Source organism: Dermacentor albipictus, chromosome 5 (assembly GCF_038994185.2).
Source record: "Dermacentor albipictus isolate Rhodes 1998 colony chromosome 5, USDA_Dalb.pri_finalv2, whole genome shotgun sequence".
NCBI lineage: Eukaryota > Metazoa > Arthropoda > Arachnida > Ixodida > Ixodidae > Dermacentor > Dermacentor albipictus.
The window spans coordinates 88,821,558-88,833,409 of NC_091825.1; the positions used below are offsets into that span (position 1 = coordinate 88,821,558).

Consider the following 11,852-nt stretch of genomic DNA (forward strand, 5'->3'; position numbering starts at 1 on the left):
TTTTCGAAACTGCGCAAATCGTGAAAATTTGCTGCTAGCACATTATAAGCTATGTAAAGTTGCAGGGGTCTACTGTTCTTGCAAGGCAGAGGTACGCCGTGTAGGTCCATATATATTGTGTAAAAAAAATAGGAAGAGCGATCGCACGATGAATGTCGACGGTCATGCGTTTCAATGTTTCAATGAGTGAACAAGTGAGCGTCTGTCCATAAATTTGGCCTAAAGAGAATGTCTTCAAATTCGGCACGGGAAATCTTGTATGATGCTTCGCTTCAAGATAACATTCATTAGGTATTTAGTTATGGCATACATTTCATTTCAAACTGAGCAGCAACCTTGTTATTTTTTGTTAACTTCATACTAAGTCAGTATGTTAGAATACGATACTGCCTGTGAAACTTTCCTCAAACTTCTCACTGCTCTGGCGAGTTGTTCTACTCAAGTGTGGGAACTGTCATAATGCGTAAAATGGAGAGCTAGGCGCATTTTATGCGCCGAAAAATTGCTTCTACTTTCAGTGTTCTCCGAAACAGCCACCCAGGGAAAGCATTGTTCATGGCGATTTAACACGACTGCACGTCATGTATGGTATAGTAATCACCTAAAAGAAAAGAGCCAAGCAAAAGCGATGCAATAATTCATAGTGACCAGCAGCGGCCTTTATCGACAATATGGCAGGCACCTCCCACAATGGAAGCAACCAACTGTCGGTATGGCGCTATGGCGAGGCACGCATTTTGGCGAAACTTGTTCGCCCACAACTTCGAATTGAAACCATGAAGGGTTTCTTCACAGCGCCGATCGGAATGCATATAGAATACAATTGAGGCACTAGACTTCAGCTTATAGGCTGCTTCGAAGAGGTAAAATCTAACTACCGTCTGCATCACGATGTTCTCAAACTACACTGGTGTTTCTTTATACGAACTGGGAACTATTCGCTTCGTGAGTTCGTAAAAGACTGGCTCGTGTACCCGCCTCATTAAGAAGATTTTTTGATCTCCTTCGGTGAATACATCTTCACTGTGTACGACACCACTAATGAATGAAGCTTCGGCTTCATGCTGGCTAGAGCCATTAGGTATAAAGTGCACATTTCGCCCGAAAGGTTGCACCGAACAGCTGTGTCAGTTTCGCCAAGCAGATCCCTCACAACGGTTCCCCAAGCAACAAGCACCTGCAAATTTCAAAACTGACTAGCGCGTTTAGCATTGTAAAGGGAACAAATATTGGTCCATGACTTTTTCGTGAGCGGCAAACAGCTTAAAACCTCAAGCTACCGCGGATTAAAATTACCCGTTAAACACGGCTTTATTTGGGAAGGAGCTGAAAAAGCAAACGGCACCGACAGAATCTAGACTGCAGTGTTATTTAGTCCTCGTGATACTGCCGAACGTTTCGGTGAATAAATCCTAAAATTCTATATTTTGCCATGAGCAACTCGTCCTGAGGAACGAACTTTGACCGGGTTAAAATCAAGATAAATGTTGTAGAAGTCATATATAGCCAGCGTTTGTGACATATTCTTGTTGTTCTACGCAAGTATGGTCGCTTAGCTGGATTGTTCTGTCTAATGTGTTCGCGGTTGCGTGGCTTTTATTATCCATGTGAGCTACCGCTGCTGTGCGAAGAACTGCCTTCGGAAAACTCACGCCGCTGTGGACTCAGCTCCGTCGGCCTGCACTGTAACCTTGCCTTTGAGAAATACAAGCTGTTTCAGCTAACATTTTCAAAAATTATTAAAAATTGTTTGGGGCAGATAGCTAAATTCAAGTCCATGAGCTGGTCTGCTCGAAGAAGCGGACAGTACTTGCACAAGAAAATGAAATGCATAATGGACTAATAAAAAGAATTCACTAATTAAGTTTTTATCGAATTACCTTACGGCACCTAATACAATTTACAGATTCAAGCCGGTGAAAGTGCAAGGCATATTCATTTGGAAAGAATTCTGTGGATGACACCATTTACGAGATATGGACCATTTTACGAGAAAATGCCCTGTCGTTCCACTTACTGTCTGAACAAAAGGTCGTTCTGCATCGAAGCACAAAACTAACTGGAACGGCGATACATTTCTTCCCAAAGTTCGGGAATTAATATATCAAAAGTGGTGTCATGCTGAGAATTTGTTCCAAGTGTATCCGTCTTGTGAACTCCCTGGCTGGAATTTGTAAGTAATAAGGTAATCTATACAAAATTAATTAGTGCTTTCTGCTTAATTAGTCGATCACGCATTTCAATTTCTTGAGCAAGTAATGCCCGCCTCTTCCAGTAGACCAGCTCACGGATTAGAATTGTGCTGTCTGCAACAGGCAATTAAAAAAAGAAATGCGAAAGTGTTCGTTGAAACATTCGGCATATTGTTGTCTAGGCAATAAGCGCTTTGAACAAATTTTGAGGAATTAAGAAATCTTAACAACACATCTCAGAGGACCGTCATAAGTGTACCAGCATAGGGAACGAAAGCGAGCAAACGTAAACACTGCAGAAGGCGACCGAATACTGCCCGAACTGTAGCACACATCGCACAGGCGCGAGTCCTTGTCCTGACGTCACGCGAGCGGCACTCGCAGCGCCTCTGCGTGTCGTTTTCGGGGCTAATAAAGTGCGGTAGAGCCTGAATGACACGTTGCATGTAGCGCCCCTGGTAGTCTTACAGTATGTGTTGTAATAGGCTTCAACTCTCCAATAGCGTTAACGAATCTTTCGATTCTATTGTTTTTTTAATGTGGAACTGATGAATTCATGATGAGTGTATGCTCTATATTTTTGGTGATTTGTAATGTCAATACTATAACTAATACTTAGGCTACTTCTCGTAAGCCTTAATAATTAGGTTTATTATCAATATTTGATCAGATAGGAAATCTAAGAACTTACCCGAACGCGGAAAAGTCTTATAGGTCATACCTATAACTGTGGAATATTTAATGTGGCTTGGCCCCTCCTCGTTCTACTGCCTACTTTCTAGCCCTCTTTTCTCCAACTCCCGAGGCAGGGCAGCTAACCGGACACTCATCTATACTTAAGCTTCATGCCGTTCTTCCTGTCTTTTTTTCTTATCTGGGCCAGCAAGTCAAGTACATCCAGGGAGACGTACAATCTAATAGCAACAACAACAACAAAAAAAAGAAAGATAAGATAGGGGGCGGATTTGGCACAAGAACGCCATTTTTCTTCTAACGGTGCAAGATTACGGACTATCAAGCATTGAACTCTGTTTGATATCAGCGTTCGGTTGAAGCACCGCATCAATATAAGAATAAATGCCAAGAACGACGATGTGGTAGTCGTAAGTTTTACTTCCACATGCGGCAAGTTGTCTTTTAGTTAGCTTTCACTTACATTTCCCGCTTAAAATTAATTAGATTATGGGGTTTTACGTGCCAAAACCACTTTCTGATTATGAGGCACGCCGTAGTGGAGGACTCCGGAAATTTCGACCACCTGGGGTTCTTTAACGTGCACCTAAATCTAAGTACACGGGTGTTTTCGCATTTCGCCCCCATCGAAATGCGGCCGCCGTGGCAGGGATTCGATCCCGCGAACTCGTGCTCAGCAGCCCAACACCATAGCCACTGAGCAACCACGGCGGGTCATTTCCCGCTTAATGTGTACATTCCAATTAAAGGTAATAGCAGATTCATTCAATGCTTGTGTTTCATGGCTTTTTGTTCTAGCATACGCCGGGATTCCGGCAGAATCCATCTCACGATGAATGTCGACGTTAATGCGAGTAGAATTGAAGCTATGTGGCGACACACCGCATCGCGAACGCCGACCCGTTGCATGACGCTGGGGTCCTCGTCTCTCGCGCTTCCCACTGCACACGTTGCGCCATCTGGCGGCGCCACTGCGAAGTCCGCGCGCGGCGCAGGGAATTAGATTCCGGCGTGCACCAGAGCAATTTTAAAGCTTTTTTTGTTACTGAAGAGCGGCACACACGCAGTGGCACGTACCCAGTTATTCAAGCTGGCGTCAAAGAGGTTCATAGGAGAGCGGCACAAAGCAAGTTCCACATACCCAGTGTTCTAAGCTGGCATCAGAAAGGTTCGTCGAACAGCGGCACTTACCCAATGGCACATACTGAGGGCCACATACCGAGTAGCCGAAGTTGGTTCGACGGTTCGTTTCAAACCCTCTTCCCTCAGTACAGCAGTCCGATTTGACAAATAGACCATGGATTACCTAACCAGTGACCCAAGACGATTACAGACAGACAGACAGACAGACAGACAGACAGACAGACAGACAGACAGACAGACAGACAGACAGACAGACAGACAGACAGACAGACAGACAGACAGACAGACAAGACAAGACAAGACAAGACAAGACAAGACAGACAGACAGACAGACAGACAGACAGACAGACAGACAGACAGACAGACAGACAGACAGACAGACAGACAGACAGACAGACAGACAGACAGACAGACAGACAGAGACTGCCTCCGGAAAGTTCGTGAAGTATCATACGATGCTAATTGCATTAAAACAACTCTTTGGCTAGGACAGTAACGTCTCAAGAGTTCAGCTGCCAATTCAAGCTCCATTTTTAATCGATGTTTTCGAGCGAAATCGCCTAAGCACGTCTGCTGGAAGATTATAAGAAGCTGCTTTTGAGCTGCCCTGTAGTTACGAGCTCAAAGAAAATGTGTCCTTGCAAGACGTCTGGCCTAGTTTTACGAGATGATGAAAGTTCAAACATGGACGTTACTTAGAGTGGGAATTCTGCAACTTGATAATGCACTCATAATTATTGTGAGCTGACGGATTTTGTTTTTGCCACAGAACGTCTACATGACACCATGCTTTCGCCACGTGTCCACCAAGTCCGTGTTCGATAGTCGCTCCAGAATCACTTTCTCCAGTCTGTCGTTTTGTTCTGGGGAGAAATGATTTTTCCAGTCTCCGACGATGCCTTTGCGGATAAAACTAGCAGTAGAAGGATTCTTCTGCGATGCCTCGTGGAAGGTCCTGAGACCCTCGGGCGCTTCTCCATCTATTTGCTTTGTGAAGAAGTTGGTGAAGTTCTGTAAGGCGTAGTCCTTCATGGATTTTACGTCGCTGTATGTGATCACGTTCTGGAGGACATCCTCGTTTTCCAGCAGCAACTTGTGATAGCTTTGGTCGAAGAACTCGGCAATCTTGAGCACGCTCTCTCGTGGCTGGGCCTTCATGTCTTCGTAGTGCAGGAAGAGGACGTTCGGGTCATTGCGATGCTCGTACCAACCTAGGACGTGGTCAAAATAGTCCCCGAACTCGGTCTCGCCAGACAGAAAGATCTCGAAGAAGTCGTCGAACTTTCCGTCCGCGAAGTCGTATCCACTGAAACCCCGTGTGTGGTGGAAAAAGGAAACACAAGCGTCCTTAGGATTGCGGCACACGTAGAGGTACTTGGCCTGTGGGTGCATGGGCATGAGGTGGTAAGGAAGGTGCGTCTTGATCACTCCGGGACGTGTCATGTCCCGCACACTGTCGGCGCCGAGCATCTCGATAAAGGGGCTTCTGTTGAAAAACTCCAGGCCACTGGAAGGAGGGACGCCTTTGTTGAAGATCAAGAAGCCAATGTGTTGTGTCCAGGTTGTCCCGCACTTTGGATACGTGACGACGAACTTGTCGTCTGGCTGCGGCTTATAGCTGAGCGCGGAGCGCAGCATTTCGACAGTGAAGTTTCGGCTGAGGCGTATTACGCCGTCCATGTCCTGGTACAGTGGGCCATTGGGGCGGCGTACGTCGACGACAGCCATGTCAGAAGTATTCACGTGAGAATTTCGTGTCAGTTGGGATCCTTTGGTGTTGGCTTGTTGCCTGCAGGGAAAGAAATCGCGGACAGCTTACTTAGTAGAAAAACATGAAAAACAAAATAACGCATATTTAGAACCATTAATCTTTTTTATGTTTTGTTTCGAGGACTTTCCGGTCTGACTTGGTTGATATCATATACTATTGACTTCATGTTTCGAACGTGTAACTTCTACTTGGCTCCTAAAATGCTGCAAATGTAATTTACGCTTATACCTTGCATTTTAGTCGAGAGGGCTATATGACTTGTTTGCGATTTTGTGTGTCGACGGGATGAATATGTGGATGACTCGGGGCTTTAAGCATATCTGACACATATAAAAAAAGCGATTCTATGGCTTTATTAACGCAGTTAATCACACGAATACTACGCACTCTAGTGAATGCGATATCTTGTGGCAGATATATTCAAGTTTATTTCGAGTAATACCATAAAATGTCTTCGAATAAGCCCAATGTTAGCTGTGTATTCTGACACAAGAAGTGATAGGTGTTTAATGTGACGAAAAATTAAAAACGCACAAAACAATCATGTGGTCCATAGTGGAACGAGAACGCCTGATCTCGCACGGACGAGTGTGACAGACTCGAAGGACTGCATCAGCTTGCTACTATAAGCATTTTAATAACCCAGTCACAACGACTGGCTTGCAAGGGCGCTACCCTTAACGCTACTGAAGTACAACCATATAAACAAATTCATTTTTAAATTAATTACGTCACGTCGAATACATAATTAATCAAGCTAACCGCTTGTATGTGATACTTACGCCGTAACTTTTCTCATGCTCCCACTCCTTTAAAATTACTACTTTATAAAACCCTGTTACGGCCAAAATTAGAGTACGCTGCAGCTATATGGGACCCTTACCACGAAAACCTAATACATTCCCTTGAACTCATCCAAAACAACGCCACTCGTTTTATTCTATGGAATTACTACCGTGGTGCGAGCGTTTCTTCAATGAAATCGAATCTGGGTCTTCAACCGCTAGCAACACGTCGAAAAATTTCCCGCCTTTCATTTTTTCATAAGCTGTATCACCACCCTACACTTCACCCAAAATTCATATCGCTACCATACTACTTATCTCACCGTACAGATCATCATCATAAAGTTAGAATTGGTACATGTAACACGACACACTTTTTACACTCATTTTTGCCACGTACGTCGAAAGATTGGAATGAACTTCCTTCTGACATTGTTTCCATTAATAACAATGATCATTTCCGAAAAGCACTAGCTAACAATGTACAATAGCAAACATTTGTACGAACTGCTCCTGGTGTTTTCCTTTTTCTTGTTTAACGTTACTTTTATATGTCAAGTTCTATTACTGCATTTATCATACTTACAGCTAACATTGTATAATTAGCAAATACTGTGTATAAGCTCATGATTTGTTTCCTCCTTATTTGTTGTATAACCCACTCCCCTCTCTAATGCCGAAAGGCCCTGAGGGTAAATAAATAAATAAATAAATAAATAAATAAATAATAAGCAAATGTGTAGTGAGTTGTAAGAGAACCACTGAGTTAGCTTTTTTTTCCTTTCGCGTTATCAGTCGTGCCACGTGCACGAACAATCGAAGCGATAACGGCAGCGCTGTGGGGTCCGAGCCAATGAAGAAGGGCAAGAGGAATGCGTAATGAAATGATTGTTTACAAAATGCAGCACATGGTTTCAAGTGTAAAGGGTTTCAAGGGCGCAAGTGTAAACACTTGCGACCTGACATACCATGCATTCTTTCTTTCGTCACCTCATCACGTGGTTCGAGGGCTGGTGCTGCTAGACAAAGTTTCCTCGCAGAACTCATTGTTGAATGTAACATCCTCGATTCACAATGAGTGTTCATTTGTGCCTTCACAATGGAGCACTTATGGTGTATATGCCCGGACACAAACACTGGGTGCGTACAAGAATGGGTATGTGACAATTCTTGGCGATAGGATCCCTCAAAATGTTTGTGCCGCTGTGGCAAAAGGGATATGAAGTCTTAAATGCATTTATATATATGTCATTATATATGTCGATATGTGTCAATACGTGTTATACTATATGGTGCCACAGCAAACGTTAGCCAACCTCTTAAAATAAAATATATATTATATGAGGACGCAATCAGGGGTATTTTGTTAGCACTGACGTACCGCACCGGGAGGATATTTTTCGTAATGGAACTGCCGGTAATTAGATTAGGTTCATTAACGACCTTCTTAATTACTCAATTGAGGACGCGATTTCCGATAGAAAAGTAACAATTGCGTTTAGCGCCCGATTCAGTTGTTTTCAGTGTGCTATGTCTCGCGTAATTATTTTTCGGCTTTACGAAGAAAACGCGCGACATATGAAAATAGCCGCGCGATTAGGCGTCTGAGCGCCGCGACACCAGCGGGCCCGGGCGTTACTCGAAGGAACTAACGGCGCGGTCGTTGTGACGTGCACTCTGTGACGATACAGAGCTGCCATAAGCCCCGGTGTTTGAGTTTTAAACTACCATGAACAAGATGAAAATCTGATGCAGAATATTGTCGCAGAACAATGAGGTTTCCCCCATAAAAAAAAGAAAGCCCAAATACAGTTCTGAAACAGTACTCTACATGCAAGAAAAAAAGATACGCTATTATTCTATTGTGCCGCAGTTTAACTTAAAGAAGGAATCGAAAGAAACTATCAGTTTTCAAACACAGCGCTCGTCCTGTGTTCTTCCTCGAAAGCGTTACACTGACCGATCATGCGTACTTCGATGACATGCATGGCCGCTGTAACGCCCGTTTGCGGATTCCTTCGCGCGCGGCAGCTGCGTTAGGCTCAGGTTACGTACACAAATTGCGTAATCAGGGCGGTGGAAACTGCATTGCAGAGGCCGCCAGATGATGGCGTTGACTTCATGAGCGTGGCCCGAGCGAGCACGCACGCAAGCGTATAAATCAGCCGGCACTAGCGCACGGAGTTTGAGGGCGTCGCGGTGAACGGAGCGGGAGAGGCAAGTAAATAAACTCATCTTAAATCGAAGCGTTGTCTAAGTTACGAACTACGTCGTAGTGGCCGACTGCGCAGAAGTAATTCGCACGAGCTTGGTTTCCTGGACAAGCACTTCAACTTGAGCATCGAATGGGCTAAAAAAAAAAAGATTCTGGGGTTTTATGTGCCGGTACCCCGGTCTGATTAGATATGCGCCGTATAGTGGTACACTCAAGATTATATTTTGAATTCTTGCTCAAGCTGTGGTTTACTTATTGCGGCCACGAAGCAAGCGTGCAATTTGGCATTCGGAAGCGGAGCATGTGAAGACGCGGTATGTAAGGATGCGCGCGCTAATCAGCAAAGTGAACTGATTGTCTCTCCGAGCTCTTCATTGTTAGGGGTTAAAATCGCAGCTGCACATCCGTGCGCAGTACTCAAGCGGTGACGCGTTATGTTAGAGCCAGGGTTTAAAGTGTCCCTGCAGTGGAAGGCGGGGGGAGGGAGGGCTCTCATAGTGCGGTGACCAGTATATATATATATATATATATATATATATATATATATATATATATATATATATATATATATATATATATATATATATATATATATATCGTTATTCACGACCATAAAATGCCGACAGGCAATGAAACCAAGGAAAGCATAGATAAAATTGGCTGCTGAGGTTGAAATTGAAATCTGGAAAGCATCTTAGGAGAATCTCAGGGTAATACAACAATATATTTACGATTTCGCACCTACTCACGTACAAAAGTAGACAAAATGCATGCGTCTTTGATACAGCACAAAACTCGTAATGCGCAACGAAATGAATGAAAATGAACTGTTAACCTAAAGAAAGGAAGGTGAACCTTCATTCATTCACGAGCAGGTAGCTTCATGCTCAGCTGACTCACGAACCAATACCGCTATAGCTGTGCCAAGAATCTTAGTTGAACAAGGGTGATGACCATCATGTGCAGTGCCTCGGGGAAACGCATGCAGCAGTACGACAATGCTTGCTTTCTTGTTTTTGCTCATGCCACATCAATCGATTAATCACGATGAAATCATTAATCAAAGAAGTTGAGAGTCAAAATTGCCCGGCACTATGCACTACTCTTAATAAGATCACCTCCAGTGCTTGTCGTATGGATGCCGCAGTGCTACAGTTGACCTGTCGAGTTGTCTTGTTTGAACTTTGATCGACCGCACCGCTGATACTGAATCTGAAGCTCCGCACGTAATCTGAAACCCTCGAAGCACTGTTACCTTCTTCGTTGCACCGCAAAGAGGGCATGCTCCAACGAAAAGTATTGCTATCTACCAAGTCTGCTACGTGCTGGCTTAAGGAGTGTAAAGCAATGTTTCTTGAATGAGATGAAGACGTTAGATCTAATTACTACAACGTTATGTTTTTTTTTTTATGAAGGCTCATATTATAGATATTACAAAGCATTCTACATGTAAAAAGAATTCTTGCCATTTCTTCAGAATCAAGCGCACCGTTGCAAAATGACATTGTGACAGCAACAACTTCGAAGCTGCCTTCGCAACTGCCGTCATTTGCAGTTAGAATTTCCTAGCTGCAAAAACTGCGCAAGCTCACCCTAGAACTCATTTTACGACCAACGTCGATCGCTTCGAATATAGCGCTGTCATGCATGCAAGGCAACCGTGCTATCGCGTCTCCAATGCGGTCGTCGCAGATTTCCTGCAGCCGACGCATGTATAGTACCTGGCGTCGGTGCGAAACGACGTAGTCTGCTGGCCATCGAACTGGACCTAGGCGTCCTTGTACTCACCCTCGTAACCGTGGCTATAACCGCCTCCGCGATCGCAGTGTGGTCCGGACGCCCGTCGTCGCTGACCGTCTACGACTGTTCCTGCGTTAACGGCAGCGCGGAGTCGCGTGTAGCGTACGCGTATCGCCTCCCCACAAACTCTCGGGCGAGCTCGCTGGGACTCACGTCGACGCCGCAGGAGCGCGTGCTGCGCGATTACATTCACGCGGCCGCGCAGCTGGACGACGGCAGCGCCCCCGCGTTTCACCGATGGGAACTGTGCATCTAGATACAAGAGGTGTGCGCCGTGCCGGTTTCTACCGGCTTCGGCGTGGTGGTCGGTTCTAGTCGGCGTCGGCGGCGTCGTCGGTGCGGCGCCGGGTGTTCATCGGCGGCGGCGCACGGTCATGTTACCAGGGTTGCCAGATTGGGCTGTTAATAGCCAAATTGGGGGACTTTTCATGTGGGTTGGTTCGAAAATTCTGACTTGGCTACATGGCTATATTTGGGCTATTCTTGTGTTAAGGACTTCCCGATTCCCGAGAACCCCGTCAACACTGACAAAAATCTATGGGCACTTTGCTGAGCTGGACTGCGATAGGCGAAAGCCTATCCATGACTGCCGATGTGGCTGTTGTCTGAACTGTTCTGCGAATGGACGCCGCCATTGCCGCGAGCATGGGATGCAAGCGCAGTGCGCGCGCTCTTTGGAGACATCCGGCTGAATCGGCTAAATTTTATTTATTTTTTTCTTATTTATTTTTATTATTTGCTTTTTTGTTTCTTTCTTAATATTTTTATTTATCATGATGATCACCCATTATCCACCTAGGGTCATCCATCAAGCGCTGTGACAGCTGTCACCGGCTGTGATTGATCACCCCTTTCCTGCGTCCACCACAGACTCTGCCCGGACCTTCATAATCCACTAAAGGCTTACGCCTTAAAATTTGGGAACACCGGTTTATGAAACGCCAAAGCTCATTGCTGCTACAAAGATATGCAGGCAATCTCGAAGGCTGTGTTTTTAGGCAACGTTGGCGCTGGGAGGATGACGTTAAGCCATGGCTGCCACGTTTATACGTCATTCCAGCGCTAAGCTCTCTTCTTTTTGATTTGGGTTCGGCACCATCTGTTGCCGGTTCACGCGTGACTCAGTATGAAAAACAGTGGGGCTCACAGCTGCCGACTACGTGTTCCGTGCCGGCTGCTATACAGCAAATATTATGTGCACTTGCACAGCAGCTCAATTATACGTACGCATGTCGTGGCACGACGTTTTCACA

At 45.1% G+C, this 11,852-nt stretch overlaps 1 protein-coding gene across 2 annotated transcripts; it reads right to left on the reverse strand.

Annotated features, from left to right (window-relative positions):
- Positions 1-4,535: 4,535 nt before the first annotated feature.
- On the reverse strand, positions 4,536-10,827 carry LOC135906865 (sulfotransferase ssu-1-like). Of its 2 annotated transcripts, none has more exons than XM_065438486.2 (2): positions 10,588-10,827; positions 4,536-5,817 (listed from the first exon to the last, which is right to left on the reverse strand). In XM_065438486.2, exon 2 carries the CDS (start codon positions 5,754-5,756, stop codon positions 4,803-4,805), a length of 954 nt encoding a protein of 317 aa, XP_065294558.2. In that variant the 5' UTR covers positions 5,757-5,817; positions 10,588-10,827; the 3' UTR covers positions 4,536-4,802. The 2 variants fall into 2 exon arrangements, with proteins under 2 accessions (XP_065294558.2, XP_070394634.1); XM_070538533.1 differs by lacking the exon at positions 10,588-10,827 and adding an exon at positions 9,918-10,025.
- Positions 10,828-11,852: the final 1,025 nt, after the last annotated feature.